Source organism: Rhea pennata, chromosome 2 (assembly GCF_028389875.1).
Source record: "Rhea pennata isolate bPtePen1 chromosome 2, bPtePen1.pri, whole genome shotgun sequence".
NCBI classification, from domain to species: domain Eukaryota; kingdom Metazoa; phylum Chordata; class Aves; order Rheiformes; family Rheidae; genus Rhea; species Rhea pennata.
In genome coordinates this window covers 89,514,322-89,537,699 of record NC_084664.1, presented here as the reverse complement: position 1 = coordinate 89,537,699, position 23,378 = coordinate 89,514,322, and the positions used below count along the sequence as shown (strand labels likewise).

Genomic DNA, 23,378 nt, shown 5'->3' with positions numbered 1-23,378 from the left:
GCAGGTGGCACGCTGACCGAAGCATGTTGCCCAAATGAATTCAGCATGCCATCAGACACTTTGCTTCCTTTTTATATGATGCCGCAGTTTCTGGGGGGTTTATGGAGTTTGTAACAGAATCGTTAGCACTTTCTGTTTTCCAGGAACTTCACAACCAGCCCGGCTCATGCTGTCCACATGAGGAACGGTATCACTGATTCCACCCTCCAGAGAGGGAAGCAGAGAAAGTTTCTCTGACACCTAAGAGCTGGGCCAGATCTGGGCTTTAGTGTGTGTGGGGCATACAACTCCCCATAAATTGTGAGGACCTCACTAATGAAGTCACTGAAGCCTGTCGGGGCAGAGCAAGCAGTATGTATCAGTGAACGCTCACCTGAAGACAAATGCAAGTCAAAGAAAGGTCCTCATTCAAGAAAGCTTTAAGTACATGTTTGTGACTCCCTCTTCTCCAGCAAGCTTTTAAAAGTGTGTTTAAGTGCTTACCTAAATGCAGACCACTGTGGAAGGCATACTGTTGTGCATTAGGTATCATCTCATAACTTGTCTTTGGTCTTGCATGACCTGAAGGAGCTTATCTTGGTCTTCTCAGTGTGTCTGTGTGATTCGGCCCATTAGGTGATGCACGCCACTACACACCAATGCAGCACCTCACACGGCTAGAAAATGAAGAGTTGAGCTAAGCTGACATCCTCCTGTTAGTCCTTTTCCTTCAAGAGTGGAAAAAGTCCATAGAGTAGGTGCCATCATACAGATCATGTGCACCTCCTGGCAAGTCAACCTCTTCTGCAAATCTGTGGGCAGCCCTCCTTTCGTGGGGTACAAGAGCCTCCAGCCTAACCAAAATGTCTCTCACACATCTTGCATGGAAGACAACGCATCCGAAGCCTGCTCTTAGTGACCCATACGCTTCAGAAGCAGTTAAGGAAGAGCAAAAACCCTATTTTTTTCCCAGTAGATACAAGTACTTTGTTCCACCACAAGTAAGATAGTTCATTTTACTATTTAAAATTCATGCAGAGGACCCTCTTAAGAGTAAGAATCATCCATGACAGAAGTCTTTTCAAACCTACCTACATGGTTATGTTTTAGGTACTAAGTGCAGAGCATTGTGGCTTTTTGGTTTGGTTTGGTTTGGTTTTCAAAATGGGTAGACGAAAACCATTTTCATAAACTGCGAGGAACAACTATAACACACGTACAAAAACAAGATATCAGTCTCATACAGGAAGTATTTCTGCTTTCATTTTTATTTTATGAATACATATACAAGAGATGCATAATCTTCCATTATCCAGGCTTAAAAGTAACAGTTTGTTTTTCAAAATAGCTTCAAGATGAAAATAAAAATAAGGATGAAGGAGGTGCAACTTATCCAAACCGTACAGTTGAAAACCTTGCTAAAATTATTGCTGAAATGCGAACATGGTGGAGGGTGTGTCTGTGTGTGTGCTGTCCTATGCTGTAAAAGCCTCACCCACAGTATTTACTCATATGAATAGAAAACGCTTTGGCATAACCAGAGATTCCTCCACTCACACTTCATTGACATTTCTGAAATACCAAGAGAATAAAATCTGAGAATTTTATCATCTATCATTTTCTCTCCTTGGCAGTGATGTCTTTAAATGCAGGGGGAAGTAAAGAAGAGTCTGTTGACAAGACTTTTACTTCCCTGCTAAGATGGTTATATTAGCAGGATGCAGCAGGATGCAAACAGCTTCAAATAGAAGAGATGGAGATATATATTTATATATATGTATATAATGCAAAAATGTTTATTTTATATGACAAAGGAAGATTTGTCAAGATAACATAAAATGAACCACTCTAAGACTAGCTTCCAGCAAAACATTTTGCTTCATTGGATCTATTTTCTAGCTAAAAGTCAAGCTGACATCTGTCAAGCTTTTTACTTTTCATATGGAAGTCTATAAGAAACGTTTCATGCAACTTCTACAATGCTAAATACAGGGTAAATAAGTGGGATTAAACAGGTGAGGAACAACAGACTATTATTAGGACTGGTAACAGCATATTATGTACATTTAGCCATATTATATTCTCATGTCTTCACAGTAATGTGCAAATGTGACAAATATGGCTTTTTTAAAAGAAAGTAAGACATAATTATACAGAATAATGTTTTAAAACGTTTAGGAGGATTTCACTTTTTTGTGAAACCTATTCAATCTTCATTGCATTATGGTTAATGAGTTACCTCAACACGGAGGTGTAGTTCAGGTGTATTTCCAGAAGGGGGCATAGATTCCTAAGGCACAATATTAATGTTAAACATTTTCAAATTAAGTCATGCTATTTTACTTTGTTTTTTATTTTTTGGTTATATGAAATAATAGGTTGTTGCTAGTTATATAGTAAGCAGTTGATTGTAAAAAATACAATGTTAAAGGCTACACTACATGCCTATCTGTAGCTCCAGAAACATCAGCTAATCTGAAAACACACTATACAGCGCTGCATATTAAACCTTTGTGGTTTTTTGGTAATATCTTTTTTCATACATGTAGCAGAGAGTTATAAGGCTTCTGCGGAATAATAATATTATAATTGAACAAATATTTTACACTCTTTCATAATGGTATTTACAGTTACTTTAATTCATATTTTGCCATTTGGTAAATAACATGTATCTTGTATGCATCCTTCTTGCCTATCTAAAGTGCTTGCTTAACTGCATGAGGAAAGAAAATGCATACCTGCTTTAGGTGCAACAAACCCTCAAAAGAAGTAGCTGAAATATTTGTTGTGGATCTGAAATGCATTCTCAGAAATTGAAATTATTGCTAAATTCAGTGCCCTCACTAGGCAATCATCTATATTATTTGTCATATATAAATATATGCATATATACTAGTATGTATGTACATGCATACACATTCATCTATCATGTAATAGATAGATTTCATTTTTTTTGTCCATCAACCTTTTTTATTTTGTGCTATTCAACTCACTTGTGCTATGACTGAAGCCAGATTAAAATCAAAATCTTAACATGCTACTACTAACAATCCTATGATTCATTAGCACATAATAAAGACAATATGAAAAAGAAAGAGCTGAGATGATGACAAATCAAGAGGCTTTTGAAATGCACTGAGAATAAGGCAACAAGCTGTACATTACAGCAGAGGAAAAGCTGAAGAAATTCTGGAATTCATAAACGCATCTTACTGGAGTAGGGATTTCTCTCCCCACTTTGCTACACAGTTTTTTTTTTTTTTTTTTTTGCTAAATATCACTCTCCAGAATGCAAGCTCTATCGCTTCTGCACCTACCAGCACTTTTAATGACAGCAAATTCAAAGCTTATTAAAAATGCCCTGATGCCACAACCTGGTAAAATAAGGCACTTCCAGGGCTGTATTCCAGCGGTGCCATGCCAAAAAGATCAGCACTGGGAAGAAGCAATCAGATTTTGCTGAGTTTCCTAGTTTTGTCCCATGAAATGCGCCATCTTGGAGTTTTATCCCTCCTTTATTATTCCTCTTGAGATGATTTTCTTTAAAGAAGGTATTTCATCAGCTGAAGAACCACTTCTTTGTAAGCAAGAGGTAAATCTTCAGTTCTTAACATTCAGGAAGGTGGAAGATCAGAGTGGTACCAGGCAATGTCTTCAGTTTATTCGGTGTCTCTGTGCTCTAGCTGACACACCAGCTAAGTCAAAAGTGTGGATTTCCTACTAGGCCAGTATTGCAAGCTATGAATGGACATTGGTACTGGAAAGGTCATTCCGAATAATTTCATTTACTGCAAGGAAAGAACAAAAAAGAAAAGGAATTGGTTAGAACTGCACTGCTGCAGAGCTGTCTTTCCAGTAACCAGCCCCCCCAAACTTGCATCCGTTTCGTCACAGTTTCAATATGGTTCTGAACATCAAGCATAACACCACTACTAAGGAGCTAGTAAAGGCTGGCCAGAGTGCAAAACAGCAGCATTAACCGAGGTTATTAACATGCTAAATACTGTGTAAAACCAAACAAGAACAGCAGCATCCTGGTTCCTTGATTGCATCAAACATATTTAACATTTTAACCAGACAGAACAGATAGAACATTTCATTTGCTCTACAACTGGCTCTCAAACTTCAAGTAAAGAACCGCAGGAAGTCTTTGAATAAACTACCCATTCCAGAAAAAGAGCCATTTGGAAAGTATGTCAGCCATGGTACATGCTAATGGCACCGCGCTGCCAGGTGCTTAGCAGGGTATTTGAAGCTGCAATGCCTAGATAGAATAGGACTTCACGTGGTGATTTTTTCCATTGTGGGATGATTTAAAAAAAAAGAAAAAGATACAAAACTGCCATGTGCTTGCCCGTTCCTGGTAGCTGGTAACATGCATAAATGTATGTTCCTTTCATGTTGACAACACACATGGACATGCATGCTCCTATCAATAAAGACAGATGGGAGGGGATGGGCAAGTTAAAACCCTTGGCAAGAGTTGAAGAAAGGAATAAACAAGGTCCGTTATCTCAGCATCAGCCAGTCAGACTGCATCTCCACTGATAGTGTTGTTTTCTTTATTCATGATTCTTCTTTCATTCTTTTCCCCCTCCCCTGCAGATCATCAAGCAATACAGTTTCCCACACTCAAATTATGTCCATTTATCAGCTTGTGATTTTTGGCAGATGGACAGGAAATGACTGAACCTGGCAAAGGCCATCTACAGTGAACTACACAACATCCCTTTTATTTCCACCCCACCTCCCTGCCATGACTGCCACCACCTGATTTACATGAAGATAGACAAAATGCCATCAGGAAGGCTATCACCACTGCTGAGTTTCCCTGCCATTACTGGGAGTGGGGAACACATGCCCACGTCATGGAACTGCCATGGAAAAGCCTAAGTTTTCCTTTGCTCGTGGGCTGCTGTTCACAGCCATGCAGATAACTCCACATGTTTGCCTGTCTAAAACCAACTTCCTGAAGCAATTAGCTGTTTTCTTTTTTCTTTCTTTCTTTCCTTTTTTTTTTTTTTTTTTTTTTTTTTTGTGTGTGTGTGTGTGTGTGGGGGGGGGGGTTCTGCAGACCTATTGCCCATTTTGTAATTGCAGCAAATGAATGAGTCAGGATTTGTGTCACAGGTCTTGGCCACTGAAACCACTTATACCCATGGATACGCATGCCCTTACTTCAACAAGGAAATATCATTTGTATTTGTAATTACCTATTTATGGCAGCAAACTAAGAGCAGTATGGAAATGAGATATGACGACAAAGTAGTTCTTTCTCTTCGGAGTGTTGGGGAATTTAATATTACAAAACAGTGGAAACAAATTTAAGCAGCAAGTCCTGCTCCATGACAAAGAATACCCTGCCTACATCCTAACATGGCAATAAATGCTACCCCATTTACATGCTACAAGTCTTTAGACAGTTTTCTGAACTGAATCTCTATCTTGAATGCAAACAATGCACTTTTTTTTCTGTGGGATGATTTTTCCATGATGCTTTTGTAAAGATAGTTTCTTAGATAAACTTCTCAAAGCAACATCAGGTATGCAGCAAACACTCAGTGACATATTTGTGTTGAGTGTGGCAGTGAAAACAAATTCTCATACGGGCCAGAGTTACACTTTTGTTAGCTTTCTCTGTAGATTTCTGTTACATCAAAAAAAAAAAAAAGATATCTTTCATTAGTCTTTGTACATATATTATTTAGAAGCATTAAATAATGAATCTTCACAACACCTCCGTAGAATAGGAATATAAGTATCACCAGTATTTCACAGATGAGGACAGGGAAGTAGAAAAGCTGAGGAGCTCCCCATTTTAGTCAGGATTAGTATTCAGGTATCTTGAATCTCAGGCTACTACTATGGTACCCTATAGAACTGTATCCCAGTTTGCTCAGTAAAACTTTCAGATTTGATATTCCCTCCTCTCCCAGCCTCAGCCTCCCTCTACTAAAGCATTTAGCGAAAGTATTTCAAAAACAACTCAGTGGCATAACGACTTAAAAGCCCCAAATCCACCTTCAGGAATGGCTTAGGCACTTAAGAGACTGCCTTTTTCGGCCACATTAGGTACCTTCATCACTCAAGCGCTACTGGGACCATTGCTTATCCCTAGCGTGACCTGCCTTTTCAGCTGGGAGACCACCTGCCTGGCTGCAACCCATGGGATACCCACGGTCCTTCGGGAATGCTCGCTCCCAGCCCTCAGCGAGGAGGCTCAACAGCAACAAGACCCAATGTGTGTCTTATTGAAATCACTTGCAATTGTGTTATTGACTGCAATGTGGTAAGGACTCAACCTTCAGCTGCTTTGTCCATCTTTATTGTATGTTATTTTCTTGATGGATGCAGACAGGTCCAATATCCTCATAAAACATTTAACAAATATTTAGCAACAGTCACTACCCAATGTCAGTGTGTACTCGGGAGATAACCGAAACCTCCTTACAGTGCACCCACTGCCTCCAGATGTCACAAACAAATGGGGCCAAAATAGCCAAGAGGAGGTTCAGCATTTCTCCTGTGGCAATCCATGGGCAGTGCGGCTCAGAGACAGGTGCCTCTTACTTCACTTTCATCCATCCCGCTTCATCTGCCACGGTGCTGAGGGCACAAAAAGTCCCAATAGCGCAGTGGAAAAAGAAAATGACAAAAAGAGACAAGGGTACAAGCAGAAGGCCTGAAGCGGAACAGTATGTTGTCTTGCGTAGCCACTGATATCACCCTACAAACACGGAGTGAGCTCAGAAGTAGCATCTGAGGAGATGAAAGGGGAAGTGTGCTGAGCGTGGGCTTTCCCTCCGGGCCCGCTGGAGCACCTGAGCCTGCAAGGGAATACCCTGCGGCGGGGGACACAGCCAAACCACGCAGCGGACTCGCACGGGCCAGGGCCAAAGTGGACCATACTGCCTGGTGCCTGCTCTGGGCAGCTAAAAAGATTCCCCCATGAGCCTCCTCCAGCTAAGCAGCTCTAGTGCTCCCGTGAAGACCCCTTGCTCTTTCTTCAGCTCTGAGAAACTGTTCTTCCTTTAGCTCTGAGATTTCGAAGGGAAGCCTGATGGTGGGAAAAGTTTAGTTTTGGGTCAGACATGAAAATATGGATGACATTTCTCAAGTAGTTTTGGCTCAGAGAAAGAAAGGTCTTTAACATCAATATTTTTTTGTTGTTGTTTCAAATTTCAGCAAAAGGTATCTCTTTTAAGAGACTCCAAAACACATTACAATTTTTGTCACATGTTAAAGGAAATGATTTATTCTGGATCAAATGAAATGTTTTGTTTGAGCCCCAAACCGTTTTTTAGGGGGAAGAAAGCATGAAGTACTTTTGTTTAGAGTTGATCCCAAATCATCCTTCCTGTCAATAAATCAAAAAAGCTATTACTCAAGCAGAGCTCTGCTGAAGAATCCTGTATGTCTGTCTGTGACAGGCTCACATCTCCCACAACAGCCAGCAGCCAATTCTTCAGGAAAGAACATAAAAATAGGGCACCGCTCCAGTGCTGCTTTCTCCAGTACACTCATAACTTCTGACTGGTTGGAGGGCTTCACAAGCCACAGGAGGTCTGCATCTTTGCTTTTAGTGAACTTTGCTGAAGTTTCTTCCATGAAGTGGTCTAACACCTTTCTGAACCTGTTCTGGCCTTTGAGATTTCCTGCAGCAATAGGTACTGGGGTATAAGGCTGTGTTGGGTGAAGGTGCTTCCTTTTCTTTTCTTTTAAATTTGTTTCTTGATAATTTCATTCTTGCATTAGGTGAAGGAATTGATTGTTCTCTGTTCACCATCTCCTTTGCCATCCTTCCACTTGGTACCCTCACGGCTCTGCGCAGTACTGTAAGGCGACTGGACAATTCCTCAGAGAGGTACAAGATATCGCTGCTACAGAGAAAGTAATTGATTTTTTTTTTCCTCTTAGTTTTCACTTTTCTAACAAAATACTTATTATATATTTGAGACAAGTCAGCCGGTTGCTGTCATGAGTGCTCCAGTTTTGGCTTACAAATCTGTTACGACAACAGTATTGTATGTGTTATACAGAACAGCAGTATTCAGTACAAATAGTATTTTGGTCTGGGTTTGAATTTCATTTTGAAAGCAAATGTTGGTTTTTAATTCAGCTGCTGCTTGGATACTCATCCACTCAAATTTGTAGTAACATCCAGTAACAGCTAGTATCACCCATTTGAATGAGTGTAACATTTTTCAGGGAAAGATTGCAAAGGGTTTGCACTCATCTTTTAAACAACATAACCTTAGTACTCAAAAAACCCATTTCACAGGCAGGACAGACAAGAGTCAGAGAATTACTTGATTTGTGGAGGTGCCAGATATAGTTTAGCAGCAGATCATATGCAAAATGTTTAATTTTCAATGCATATATTAGCATAACACTTCCCTTAAGCAAAAGGTTCATCCCTAGCAGATCAAACAGCTGAGTACAATGATTTACAGCACTTTTGTCATCAGATTTTTTCATCTGTTTTTCTGTTGACTTTGGGGAGTGGGGGCATTGTTGCTTTTATAGCTAACACCTACAGTTCCCCACAGTGCCTTCTCTCAACTGATACTTTCCATTGTCATGTTCAGCTTTTCCACTGACATAAAGTCAAAAAAATAATAATGCTGAGAAATGCAGGTAACACGTGACCTCTCTACCTGTCAAGGCATCTGAAAGAGGAACTTTTCCTTTGCTAAACAGCAGATGCCACGGTAGCAGGATGTGGTGAGCTGTTACACCACATTTTAGTTTAATAAGGAGTTTTTTCTTCTTGTATTTTACTTTGCTTTAAAATGCCCTTGCAATGGAAATTTTTGTTTTACTAATTAGCAAAATCAATGCCTTACTGATGCAACAGTTTGAGTTCCTGCTCCAAACAGGACAACCAGATACATTTAAACAAATGTGGACTCCATATACGGATGCAAACTTCATAGGAAATGGAATATTTTTAAAATCTGGGGCTACATATGGATTCTATTAACTGTTGAAAGCTTAAATTTCTGCTGACTTCTGCTTTCCTTATATTTGACTACTAATTTGAATAGTGATAACATTATGGCCTCCTGCTTCAATAAAATCGCTCTCCTTTTGGACAAAGTTCTGCCTTTCAGCTCAGATATTCATCCCACTCACATCAAAGTGACAAGGCCGGAGATGTGAGAAGTAGGAAAAAGGCAAACGTAGCGGACTTTCTGTAACTGGCGAGTTCTTTGGTCCACAAAGATGAGCCCTTTGGTGACTGCAATGTTTTACCTTGTACCACTAAAGGCAAATGTTCCAAAGAATCTAAAAACAGAAGGCAAATCTAGAGGTGTGATCAAAAATGCAGTTGTAAAGAGCTGTATCTACTGCTTTGAAATGTAGCCTCATCTTTGTTAACCTCATTAGCACCCTTCTGCCTGCATTCTCTAGCTTCTGAACGGGGAGATGAGCAATAGTCCTTCATGGAAGCATCTACTACCAAAATGTCACTCAGTGAGTCAGCTACAAAGAGGCAAGTGGAGAGCGTTCCTCTCTTGCGTTCGGGAGGAAAATGCCATGGGAGTAGCCTCTCCGGGCTCTATCCTGGAAGTGTGTTTCTGGTTCAGTCCAACCTTCCTACTGCTCTCGTTTTGGCAGGAAGATTTAGCTTGTTTTAGACAAGAAGCAGGCGCCGTATTAACTATGTTGTTCTCACAGAAGCAATTAACATGAAAAAATAGCTCACCTTCTAATTCATCTCGAAAGAGGTTTACGGAAGAGAGAGTCTGACACTAATACAGACCTTCGAATTTCACCCATTAGCTCTCTCCCCTTTTCTGATGAGGGTTGAGGTTTCTGGCCAGTTTAAGCTGCAGTCTCTTCTCACATCATATCCCAAAGGCTGCGGAAGTCACTGACTGTCTTTCCATTGACTTCAAGCTACTTCAGCACTGGCCCAGAGAGGTTTGTATAATGAGAACAAGTAACGGAGTTGTTACTCTTATAATTATTGTCACATTCCTCTTTGATCGCAAACGTCACTTGCAATCAAATAAGTAAATAAGTACTTGAGTATTTTTCTGCATTGAGCAAGAAGCCATTTTTCAATGAAACCACCTGCACAAGTACGCTATATAAATAAGTGATTAAGCTGTGATATGAGAAACTAAAAGGAGTTTCTGGGTCTTCTTTTGCATGTTTTGTCACAAAAGGAGACACAGACTGAAATGATCAGTACTGTCTTATGTTAAGACACAGATGGATTCTCTATGCTCCCAAAGCATTACGACAACGTACAGAAGTGCACATATTAAATCACGGGCCCTGCTTCAAGCCATCTGCACCACCACCCCTGCATCTGCCTCCCTGCCCACTGTGCAACTCACTGAAAAGCTGAGATAATTCGAAGAGGAAGTCTAGCGGAGGTTTACAGAGGAAACGCTTGAGGGCTTATATCGATCAGCAGAGTTTTACTGTTCACTATGTCAATCTTTTTTAAGGAGTATGATACAGTTAAAGCAAGACGGCACTGAAATCTTTTGTGTAGAGTAAACACCTTGTGATTCGCTGGACATATACGTATTCATGTTCCTATACGAAGGCTGTGGTGGCGTCAGTTCAGTGCTATGAAGGCATTCGTCCTTTGGGCCAGTCTACGGTTCCCTTATTGATAGGAACAGTCACATAGCATGGCTCGAGACATCAACGCCTTCAGGTCAACACCAAGCTTTTTTCACAGCTTGGTAACCAACCTCTGCTTGTTACTTTCAGTCCATCTCTGAACCCTGGGGACCATCGTCTCCAGGGTGGAACAGAACTGAAGCCGGAGTATCAGATGCTATAATGCTCTTTGACTGCGACAGTACGGAAGCGATCTGCTTTGGTATACGTATCATGGAAAACAAAAATAAATCAGCAGCTGCATCTTTCAACATGCATGTGTGAAAAGTCTGTGTGAAACTATGCACGGATTCTGCTGTGCACTGAGAAGATGCTTCACCTTTCAAATCGCCGTAGCTACAAAACCAGCACACTTATGTTTGAGCTCTACAGCCTGGCTCTGATCAAACTGAACAGCTACACAGCACATTTAAGCAATCTTCAGCAAAGAGTACTTGTACTGAAATCAAAACTGCCTCAGTTTTGCCAATTGTTTTTGCCTTTCAACAGAATTCATTAGCTCAGGTCAAGCCTTACACTGGTACAACAAGAGTGCCTGCCAGGTCAGGGATCTCTCCACATACTTCCCTACACAGAGCAGACGCTGCTCAAGTGCTCTGAATTTCCATTGTCTTCAACAGACCACCGGCTGTAAGCAGCTTGGAGCGGCGACTGTGTTTTCCTCTTCATTTGTGTACAACACTGACCCCACTGTCACTATTTACCACATCCCGTATCTAACACATGAACAATGATACTAAAACAGAACTTCGGAGTCTGAGAGCTTGACGCTAACTCCACATTACCTTGTGCAGGGCTTCGCAGGATGACATTCGCCTTGCTGTCTACAATTCCTGCCCCCAGATTTTTTCACCAGCAATGTCACATCGAGCTCCATCAGGCTCTTAGGCTCTCATATGCCCTTATATCAGATGAAATGCATGCCTGAAGAGGAACTTGAAGTCACAAATGAATTCAGAGGAAGTAGAAACACAGAAGGAAAAAATATTTTCCCTTATCTCCATGTACAGATTTTATTTAAAGAAAAAAAATGGCTAAATAGAGGCCCATAGACAGCCAGTTAACAGATGAAGCTCCTGCTATAACCTCCATCACAGGAGTAAAATCGTGGAGTTTTCATCTGGGCACCTACCTCTGCACTGTTAATAAACAGCAATGCTCTCTGACATAGGAAAGCTGTAACAGTCAATACAGAATTATTACTTCATCACTGAAAAAAAAAATGGGGCTGTCTTAGAGAATTCTGGTTTCAAAGCTAGTTCTATGCTATGAGTAAGAAAAAAAAAAAAAAAAAACAGAAAGTAGTGATACGAATTCCTGAGGTGCCAGCATGTAATGCAAAACTATAGATCATATTAAACCTTGCTGAATTAAAAACCAAGCAAAACAAGTCTTATGAAGCAATGGAAAATATAACTTCACACGTTCCATAAAGAAGTCAGATCTTGTATTACCTCAGGTGTCCTGGATGTGTTTAAACCTTAAGCTTATTTTTATCTGTTTAATCATAATAAGCCACCACCACAGGGCATGCTATTTTTGGAGGCAGCGAATAGGACAGTGGAGCAAGTGAGTGACAACAAGTAGCAGGTTTTAATAAAACATGATCCTCCCATATGAGTGTAGGCTTGGCACAGTGAATAGTATTGTTATACACGACAGCCATCAAAATGGAATAAGTTTCCTACCTGCTATACCCTTTGCCTTATTTAGCTCAGTAACGCCAAATAACGTAACATCTGCCCTGGCGGGTGGTTGCGGAGGGTTAAGGGGAAGGTTTCCACCACAGTGGGATGACAGCGCGCTGTGGCAGCAATTTCACTGTGACTCTTGACTAGGTGCCCACTCTAAATGACTCCCATCCTGTCACACAAGAAGTCCTGGGTTTGTGTTTTTTATCCCTCTCGTGTGAAACCCTGAGAACGCTCTGAGTCTCTTTTTCTGCAAACACTTAGGGCTTAATCCTGTCTTCTGCAAACCAGCACAGAAAGCAACAGAGCCACAGTGATTCACCACGCACCGGGGTTGAAACCTTAGCTTGTTTTTACTGCAAATCTGAGGATAACAGCACTCAAACAGATTAATTTTTCCAACAAACAATCAAAGAGTCAACAGGCAATTTTCACTAGCCCTCACTTGGGCTAAGCCTTCCTGGAGTTCAGCCTGGGTTTCATCTAGGCAAACGCTGCAGGATTTGCCCCAGCATGATGCAAGCCACATTTGACACACACATACACCCAAGCGTGAGGGCAGGGCTGGAGGACAGACAAATAAACCGCATTTTAACCAAAATTATGTGTTTACGTTCCTAAGAGCATCTGTAAGAGAAACAAAATAGACATATTTCTCTGCTTTACACAAAATTTCCACACAACAGCAGAACTATGCAAACGCTACCTTGCGCTGCCAAAGCCGGAGGTTGGTGCTGCTAGAAGCTTGGTGGGGTAGAAACGAGGTGGGAATAAGGAAGGAAGAACATGTGCCGTTTTGCTAGAGACAACAGAAAGCTGCCTGTACCGTACAAAACACAGTAACACGAACTGATCCAAACTGATGATCACTGTTACTTTCCAGTTTAGCACCAAACAGTAAAACAGTGCTGTTGACCCCTGGTATTTAAAACTCATGAATCATGCCCTGAAGCATGACAAGAGTGAATTCAAAATCGAAACAAATTTAAAGCAATTCGGAGGTCTCTGCATCTGCCTCTGTGTTTTAGCCTCCAGACTTTGCTGGCCCTACTTCACAGACCCTGAGTGCAACAGAGAGAAACTTCTTTTTTCTGTTTTTTAACGCCGTATTCCTGCCTCCATCTCACGAGGTCTGCTGCATCTCACACGGCTCTCAAAGCATCTCGCTGAGATAAGGACAGGGTTGCAGCCCACCGGCCGACCGCCCGAGCTCACGGCAGCGGGCAGCAGCGGGCGCAGGCAGCGCGGGCACGGCCGTGGCCGCCGAGCGCTGCGCAGGAGGCTGCCGCTCCTCCTCTGCCCTTCCTCGCGCGACGCCGAGCACAGCCTCCCATTTGCACGCACGCAGCAGAGCACCAGAAACGTCCCTCTGTGGCTGCCACCAGCCGCCCGTGCCCCATCCTGCCATCCTGTGCGGGGCCCGACCCGGCTATGAAATCTAAGGTTTTTTTTTGAGGGGGGAAGGGAGGGAAAGAAAGTAAAGAGCAACGGTGATGAACCCACTTAAAGTCTACAGCAGAGCTCGGCCATTTTCCCTTTCTTGCAGCTTTCTTTGACACCTCTTAAAAAGTGAAACTCACCCATGCTGAGGCCAGCATCTTCTTTATCTTTCTCTTAAGAACGATACCAGTGATGTAAAACTCTGGCGCTGGCCTTCACAGCACCTAGTTCACCATTTCCGAGGTAGCAGGAAGCCTGGAGCAACTTATAATCTCCACTATTTCCATTTTACATCTAGATTATGCACAGAGCAAGGTATTTAAGTCTAGTTTATAGCAGTTACCTAGAAATCTCCCACCTCCATGCCACAAAGATCACTGAAGATAGTAAAGATAAGAAAAAGATTGATTTTTATTTCTATGATTCAGTAGGAAGGAGTTTCTCTGTATTCAGGAAAAGCAACCAATTAGCTTTAGGAAAAAATTCTGGGGGTACAGAAGGAAAAAGGAGAGCAAGAAAGGGTCCATAATCTCTAAGACTTACAGAGTTAAAAACAAAAGTCAGATAAGACTGAATTTCTGTACTGATTATGCAATTATTAAACTTTATAGAAGCTTTTCTAACATTGCACATAATGAACAATTCATCAAAGTATACTAGGTGCCACAGAAGTTGCATTCGATATAAAGGGGTCATTAAGTTTCTTGTAATTGCACATTACTGAAGCTTTAGTTAGTTCTAAATCAAATCAACGGGACGCGCATGTATGCTCTTTAATTGACTTTACGTAATAACAGCGTGGCCCCTAGTGATCATCTGGAATCCTCTAAAAGGAGCCACCTTGCACTACTGGTCATGAAAAAACTAGCTCACTCGCTGCCAGGCATAACAAATACCACACAGAAATAATAAATGGAAAGAAGGAAAAAGCACCTTAGGGTCACACACACATAGTTGTCAAATGCCCCTTTCTTTCCACAGCCGAGAATGGGTAAGAAATCCCGCTCTGCTTCTACTAAATCAGTGGCAAAGTCTCATGAACTTAGTAGCACCAGTCCTCAAGACCTGGAGTGTCTTGGAGACAGGTTGAAACAGGTAACAGGCTGCATCTGACCTGTTTCTGAGCAAGGAGAGTTTTTTTAAAGTGGATCCTACCCTCTTTTTGCCCTGTTAAAATCATCAGCAGCAACACCTCTTTCCTTCATAGCCCTTTTCATCAGCAAACCTCAGAGCGGATGCTAAATAGAAAAGATTAATGTCATTATTTGCATCTTTTAGCAAAGAGGACATCCGGGTAGGGGTAAGACTGCGATGGTGCCACTTACACACGATGCTCCCGTGCGCTTGCTTTGGGGGGCAAGTGTGCAATGCCTTGTGAGCAGTGTTGTGCCACACTCTCGCTTAGTCTATGGGAAAGGCTGAGCTCCTTTCATTAACCCCTAATTCATACATTTGTGCTCCTGGTGAGAAAGTGAGGGCCGTGAGAGGACTTTCTCTGCGGGAGGGAAAGATTGGGTGGGGCTAATCAGGCTTTTAAGAAAAGGATGTGTCTGGTAAGGCAAAAAAAAAAAAAAAAAAAAAAGCACCTGGGAGCCTGCTGGAAGCTAGGCTGGAAATGTCACACCACCTGGGGAAAATCAGTACGCCAAGGAACGTGTTTGCTCCTTTTCAGTGGTAGGCACAGAACTAGAGGTTAACTCCAGGAATTTCCATTGGCAGTAACAAATAGCCTGCAAAAAACCCAAACAGGCAGTGTCATGTGATAAATTTGTTTGTGGCACGGTGACGTGGCCCCCACCATAACATGAGCTGTATGTAATTCCATAGGATTTTATTCTAACCACAGTAGCATCAATTGCTGAAGAATGCTGCATTTCTCAGAGGAATACATATTCTGTCTGTCACAGTGCTTTGGAGAAGTGCACTGCTGGGATTTAACGCTACTCTTGCATCGAATTTTTACCACACTAACTGTACGAGGCGGAAACAAAAACCCACTGTTCTCCAGTTGGGCCATGAGGATTTCTGCAACGGTTGCTTTGAGGGGAGCTACACTAGGCACTTCTCAAGGCGCGTGAGACTAGAGGCAGCCCCAGCCTACCCCGAGCCACGGCTGGAAAACGGCTGTCTCAGTATTACATAGGTGCTCTCAGTGGCGCAGAAGATGCAGCTGTGAAAAGCAGAGGGTCCAGACAGCTGCTGAACTCCAATACTCCCTGGATGCTAAAACTGCCTATAGCAAGCGGGCTCGAATTAGAGCAGCTGGAAGACTGCTCATGTTTGTACGTGGTCCCAGTGCTGCAGAGCTGCAAACATGGCAAAATATCTTTTCCTCTGCTCCCCTCTCCCACAGGCTGCATTAACCGACACAGTGGCTCCTTTGTTTGGATTGACAAAGCAATGTCAACAGAACCAACACCAGATACGGCCGTGAAAAATCACCGAGCGTCGCGGACCGGCTGCAGCAAAGAAACCTTCCCCTTCGCAGCTTAAAGCTCAACGCTGTCCACTAGAGAGGAAATTTCTCCTGCCACAAGAATGAAGTACTGGCAGACCTGCCACACAGCTTCCGGCACTGAAGAACTAGGAAAGAGGTACTTGAGAAACACAGATGTAGAACATTCATTTTTCAAGCACGTTTAAGGACCTGAAACTTTATTCAACGTGTTTGTTTTACACTTTCTAAACAACCACTTGCAGTGTGTGACAAACTTCTTTTCTGTCTCTTTTTGAGTACTTGGACTCTAGAAACCTCACATCTTGGTAGCTGGGAAATGACACTTGTGGCACTTCCATGGGCAGGGTTATGGTTCGGCTGCACATCAAAACTTCTGTAGGAATCTAGCCTGCACTTGGAGAGATGCTTTGGGCAACAAAATGAGTGGAGGAGGCTTAGAAGTAACTCAAAGCTAGTTTTTTTAAAAAATGATTAATGCCACCATGAAAAAACTCAGCTGCTAACATTAAGTTAGTTAAGTTAGTTCAGGCGAAACATCAATGGTTTAACACAAGGAATTTTAAACAGCAACTTGGGAAAATCCACATTTCACAGTCCTCAGAGGGCTAGATTGCTCCCTGCTCCCCAGTGGCAGTTCAGCAAGACCATGAGGACTCGAGGATTCAGCTGTGGGCAGGCAGATGGGTAAAATTTGGCCTTATCTGCAAAAGTAACCTTGTGACAGGAGGTCTGAGCATGATCCAGCAAGCTGCTGACCCCTTGCAGCTCTCCCTGACCTCTCCAGAAACGCAACACTTTTCAGGTTAGGGCCCTAGCACCCCAAAAGACAGTTTACTGATGTAATGAAAAGAAGTTATCAGCAACAAGGGTTTTGATGAAAGACTGCACAAGCTGGTTGTTGTTTGCTCCACACCACGGCCTTTCTAGTGCACCACACCTTTTACAGTTACATGTAGCGAACGATTATCTCCAGTAGCTTCCGTCTACACACATTTCTGAAATACTTTCATTCCAAACTGTTTTGAGAGGAAACATTATAAAGAATGGAAACCTGGCATTTAATCAGATGGAAACCTCTGTTTCCATTTTACAGAATAGGAAAAAAAAAAGAATTATAAAAAGAATACCCAGCATTAACTGCTAAGCAGGGAGATGAAAGATAAGTAGAGGCTAGCGACTGGGAGAATTAACGCACGGCGTGCATTTACCTGCACTTGGCCGAGGTTCTGGAGGGTGGGTCAGGCCTGTATTTGCTGTTCTCTATCAAAAATGGCATAAACACCTAGTAAAGAACCTGGTTTTGACGGATGAAAATTCTATTTTCTTAAAAACTCACAAAATAAATACCTCTTTTTTTTTTTTTTTTTTTTTTTTTCAAAGTATGGATGAAAGGCTCTTCTGGTCAAGACACAGAGCAAATATTTACAGGTGCTGGGGAGACACCATTTCCTCCCTTTAGGCTTCAACCTAGTGTCTGCCACATAATTTTATCCATTCAATGATTTTTTTTCCAGCCATCTGCCAAGAGGAAATAACTTTGCTGTATTGGGAGTCTGGGAATCCTAGAAAACAATCTTAAATCCATAAAATAATTGAAGTGCAGTTTTACTGAGCTGTTCAGTTCGATTCTGATTTTTATTACAATGTCAACAAGAGTTTAATTTGTTTTAAAGTTTAGGTTCTTAAATCTGAGTGATATACGGTAGTTTACAGCTTGCTGGCAACAGCTACTGGGGGGAAAAAAATGGAAAGTGCATATAAAAGGCGGTTCTAAGTTTGACATTGTGAAAGCAGGGAGCAGGGCCAAGAGCAGCAAACAGCATGGCTTTCCCAATCCTGGCTGGCTTTAGGGACTGCTTGCTATTGACATCAGTCGCTATGGGATACGTTTCCCCACTCTAACAAATCTCATCTGGAGACTGTAATTAAAAAAGAACCATCTTAAAGTGTAATTTCTTTCCCTAAAACATTTACAGATGTTAACTAGATGGCTAATGGTGTAAGATGTCTGTGGGCGGACATCTCCTCCTTATCTGCTGTGTCAAAGAGGAAGATTTCTTTATTAAAACCCATTTTAAACGTAGTATCTTTTCCATGGAAGGGGGGGAAGAAAGGTGCTCTTTTTTTCTTTCCTCTAAACCACTTGCTGAACTGAAAGGTTTCAGGCATTTCTTTCCTCACTTTTTTTTTTTCTTTTTCTTTTTCTGTTAGAAGTCATTTCCAGAGTTAGCCTGACTTAAAAGTGAAGGTATTCAAAGCGGCTAAAAATGTCTTTGCTTTGCAGACTAAGTAGTATCCCACCTGAGCTTTAAAATTATGATAGTCGTAGTAGTAGTAGTAGTAGTAGTAGTAGTAGTAGTAGTAGTAGTAGTAGTAGTAGTAGTACTAATAACAATAGTGATGTAAGTTCCCCCCCCCCCCCTTTTGCTCTAGCGACTTTCCATCGGTGCCCTTGGCTGCCGTATTTTTCTAGGCGCTGCTAAAGGCATTGACAGGCGCGCGCTGGCCGAGCCCGCGGACGGAGCGGAGCCGCTTCCCCGCGAGGGGAGAGCAGCGGCGCGGCACGGCGCGGCGCGGCACGGCGCGGCACGGCGGAGCGCTTCGAGCCACTCGGCCCCCATCAGCTCCGCCTCGGCGGCGAGGCGCGCGGGCAACGCGGCTCCCCGCCAAGCACTTGGTGATTTACGTGGCCGTATCGAATAAATAACTCCGGAGTGCCCCGCAGAAGGTGACGGCTACTCTCCTCTCTGACAGACGCGGCCCAGACACAGTTGTCTGCTCAGACCCTTTTCTTTTCTTTTCTTTTTTTTTTTTGGTAACTGGCTTTGATTGGAGCCAGAGCCTTGGGTAAATCAGAGGAATTTCTCGATTTTTCTGAGTGCTGTGAGCTCTTGCTGTTTTCCGGTACCTACTTCCTGCCATATCTAAAATAACAGCAGCTGCAGGGGCCTGATAGAGAAGAGCTCCGGGGGACAGATTCTCACAAACGGGGTGGGAAAGACAAAAAAAAAAAGAGAAAAAGAAAAAAAGAAAAGAAAAAAGAAAAAAAGAAAGGAAAAAAAAGAAAGAAAAAAAAGACAGTTATTAGGGAGTTGATAACACACATAGCCAGCATCAGATTCACGTTACAGTTGCTAGCAGTGGAGGCCGCGGACGTTGCCATCAGAACAAAACAAATCCTGCAGAAGGGCCATGGCAACGATAAGCCTCCGCGATCGCTGGGGCAGCAGAGGTAGCTCTGCAGCACTTGCCCTGCAGCGCAGAGTATCACCCTCGGTTAGCTCATGTCTCCGAGGGCCCGATAAGCGAGGGCGAACGCTCGGAGCGAGCGGCTTTCATGTCTTCTCTTCGTCGCGGCTCTCTATGGAGAGCTGTCGTGCACGTACGTAAGGCACTTACTTAAGAGACAAACGGGACAGAAAATGGAAAATTCTTGAAATGATCCCGTTTTCCATAGAGCACCTACGACGCAGCCTTGATACAGACATCAAGAATGAGTACAGCGACTCAGGAAACCCCCCAAATGAAACAAATTGACCTTATATACCTGTATTAAGATGCACTGATGAAAAAGTGTAACTCCCAGCCAGGGCCACCTTGCAAAGGCTTGGGCAAAACTCTTAAATTAATTGCCAAACACTGATGTTAAACAACTGCTTGGTAATTCCATTTACTCCAGGGAAGAACTTCCTTCTTCTTCTTGGTGTAAATGAGGACAGAAACAGGAGCGGTGCTTTCACCCCAAAAGTACATACCCACTCTCCTACCTTTGAAAGCATAGGGCTCCTTGAGCTTCTCTTGGCCTAGACCCCGTAACCCATCCAATCGCTTCTTTGAATATTAGCACGCCACAAGCAACAGAAAGAGCTGAGAGTTCTTAAAACCTCTGCAAGTCAGTCACACTACATACACAATACAGACAGCATTTCAGATTATTGTATGCACTGTTAACCTTTACATATTAATGTAATAAAATCTTTTATGGTTGTTCCGGGAACTATAACTTTACCAGCATCAACTTTGGGGCCCTTAAATTTTCATCTAGTATTAGTGATTTTCATGAATATGATTTAAAAAAAAAATTTTTTTTAAGAGCATTAAGTGATCAGATCTCTGTCTGAGTGCAAGTAGGACCCTGATCTAAAGAGCACAGAAAACAAAAGAAGAATTTCTACAGACTTCAATGGGCTTTGGAACAAGCCCCTATTAAACATAGACAGATAACACAAGGTGAGTCCACAGAAGCACTGGGCATCAGTTTGGTGGGTCCACAAGAAAGAATCAGTCACTGAATCCAGCCCTTGTTTTTGCAGGTAATTATTCTGCTCATTATCCCCTACCCCTCACACACACATTATTTGAAATGTTTTAACACTGATAAGGAAAAATGCGCAGGTGGATCTATTCACTTCTCTTTGTGTGAATTTTGAAGCATCTGTAATTTTTCTGACTTACTTCTGATTCTTACTACTCAAAGAAGACAGTGATATTTCTGGTGTTTATTGCAATGTGCTGACTTCAATGCATATGCATACTGGTACAGTTCAGTATCACAGACTAATCTGTTTCTAGAGAATAGTGAAAGACACACAGAGGGTTTTTAGTAGAATGTGATTTTTCTTTCTCTAAATTCCAAATCATTACTATAGCCCTAAAACCTCTTCATTATCTAGCCCTCAAAGTTCTTTAAAACACTAATCATCCTTGGTTCATGTTTGGGTAACACCAAATAGAATAATACAAAGTGGCCAAGTTTAGAGAGTGTAGACAACTTTGTAGACTAAAACTCTAAGACCTAAACAAATTAAAAACAATTTTTTACAAGAAACTAGTCTTGACTATAAAAAGAATGTGAATTTGTATTTCTGCAAAAGTACAAAAAGTTAGAAGATGTGAGGTATTGCCTCCTAACCTAGTTTCAAATACGTTTATGCCTGTGCTATAATACATATGCTTATAGAGTAGCACATTTATGGCGAACTTGCAATGGAATTTGGGAGTAGGATTAATGAACTTTCCCTTCACACTAGATTAGATTAGAACACAGAAGGAGATCAATCTGTCATGATGGTCAGCTTTTGTTCAAGAAAAGTAAAGTGAAGGTCAGAGACAGACTAAGGAGCAGTACTACAATTATTTACTGACATGAGACTGGAAAGAATATCACATAGCTACATGTAGCAGAACTTGGACTTCAGACACATAGGAAAGAATGGTTCATTTTATGCCACTAATGATAGCCAAGGATTAATATATTTTGGAAAAGTCCTATTATTGCTCATTCCACAAATCAGGGTTTCATTACTGATATACCATGAAATTTGTGAGGTCCATTCATACAAATTAATTTCCTTTTCTGATTTCCATTGGCATGTGAGATACAGACACATATATGAATACAAGTCCGCAGAATGAAAGCAAAAGACACACAAAAACTTCTGCTTGCCCTTAGAAGTGGAGTAATCTCAAGGCTGTAGCTGGCAGAATCATCCCTGCAGCTGTACAAGTAAACTCATTCTTAAACACATCAGTTTAGGTTCTGAATAGAAATCAATGCACTGCATTTAGATGGATCTCTGCCGAATTGCACACGAGCAGAATCCTTCTATCTACAGCTATCAGGAATAACTGAACTCTGAAAGGTTTTCATTTTGCAGCAGCAATGTACAACACAGATGTCTCTTCCATGTTATAAAAAATATCCAAACATAGACATCTTAAAGAATTCTCTCCATCATTTTAGAGTGTCACAGTTTGTGGGTTTTCTCCTGCAATGGTGCTTCCCCTCTATGACATTTTACATTTGATATTTGTATCTGTCTTCACATAATATTCTGAACATGCACATTTCAGAAAATGGCACTAGGGAGACTGTGGCCCAGATTGCTCATGGGACCATCCACAACAGAAAGAGTGATACAGTCTTATTTGGAAGGTTGCTATTAGTCACACACATCTGTTAACTCCTCCCTAAACAAGGCCCTAATTGACAGCAGAGAAATTACATTGATTATTGCAGAAATCTAAATTTCATCACAGAAACCACACATTTAGCCACTGAATCATCAGCTATATGGCTGGCTGATGTCTACTGACTGGCCAAAAGTTTTTAAGGTCACAATTCACAGGAAAGGACATGGGTAGCTCCTGTCTTGTACTATCTTCATGCTAAAGGATGAGATAACAAGTTTCTGTTTCAAATTTCAGATGTAGATCTTCTGAATATTCATCTAACAACCAAGAAATGGTCCATCCATTTGTAGTTTTCTTAAAAGAAAACCCTGAGCAATTCTATCAAAGTTCTGCTAATTTTTTACACTCTCCTTTGTGTTGAGTGCTTGAATCCATAATATTCATTATTATCCTGCCAGCTATGGGGCACCACCCCCTTTGGGGGTTAGGTTTAGCTCAGCTGGTTAGAGCATGGTGCTAATAATGCAAAGGTCGTCAGTTCAACCCACGTATGGGCCAGTTGTTTCCCTGCTGAGCAGGGGGGTTGGATTAAATGATCTCCAGAGGGCCCTTCCAACCTTACTGATTCTGTGATTATAACAGTAAAGTCTTCCCTACTACTAGCTAATCGTACCGCTTACTACACAAGGTTAGGCCTTGGTCCAGCAAAGTATTTTGTAGGGGTAAAGATGCAGCTTGTACGCATCAGCCAGCAGGACACAGACCACAGACAGTAGATCTTCACAATAACAAAAAACTTTGGATCATATGAAAAATGTTTGCATTTTGTTGCTTTTCTGGTTTAAGAAAAAGATAGTCCCCATAGCTAAACTGAATGGTAGAGAAGATTTTTCTCTTTTAGTTGAGCAGATGAATGTTTTTATTTATTTCTTCCTCTTTACAAATATCAGAATGATTTTGATCTGGAAGTAGTCATGGATTTTTGATGAGATGATATTCAGCCCAGGTACTTTTCCCAAGCCAATATTTAATACAGCTTTGGAAACTTCAGCAGATGTTCTAATTTTCTCTAGTTCCAATTTTTTTCTACTATTCTACCTTTTTATTTAAACAGCCAACTCTAATTGATTCTTTAATATAGTGATTCATAACGTATTATGAATCTTCTGTTAATTTAGTTGTGACTCTGTTACTATTTCCCCTGATTTAACACATCCTGTTTTAGAACATACATTGAAGCTGATGGAAAAATT

The 23,378-nt window shown here is 41.6% G+C and overlaps 1 protein-coding gene across 3 annotated transcripts in view; it reads right to left on the bottom strand.

Annotated features, from left to right (window-relative positions):
• Positions 1-1,229: 1,229 nt before the first annotated feature.
• Positions 1,230-23,378, bottom strand: part of NFATC1 (nuclear factor of activated T cells 1) — a 115,616-nt gene continuing 93,467 nt past the window's right edge. For all 3 annotated transcript variants that reach the window (XM_062569872.1, XM_062569873.1, XM_062569874.1), the window contains one exon: positions 1,230-3,767. In XM_062569872.1, coding sequence (XP_062425856.1) covers positions 3,718-3,767 — 50 coding nt within the window. In that variant the 3' untranslated portion in view covers positions 1,230-3,717. The remainder of the gene's footprint in view (positions 3,768-23,378) is intronic.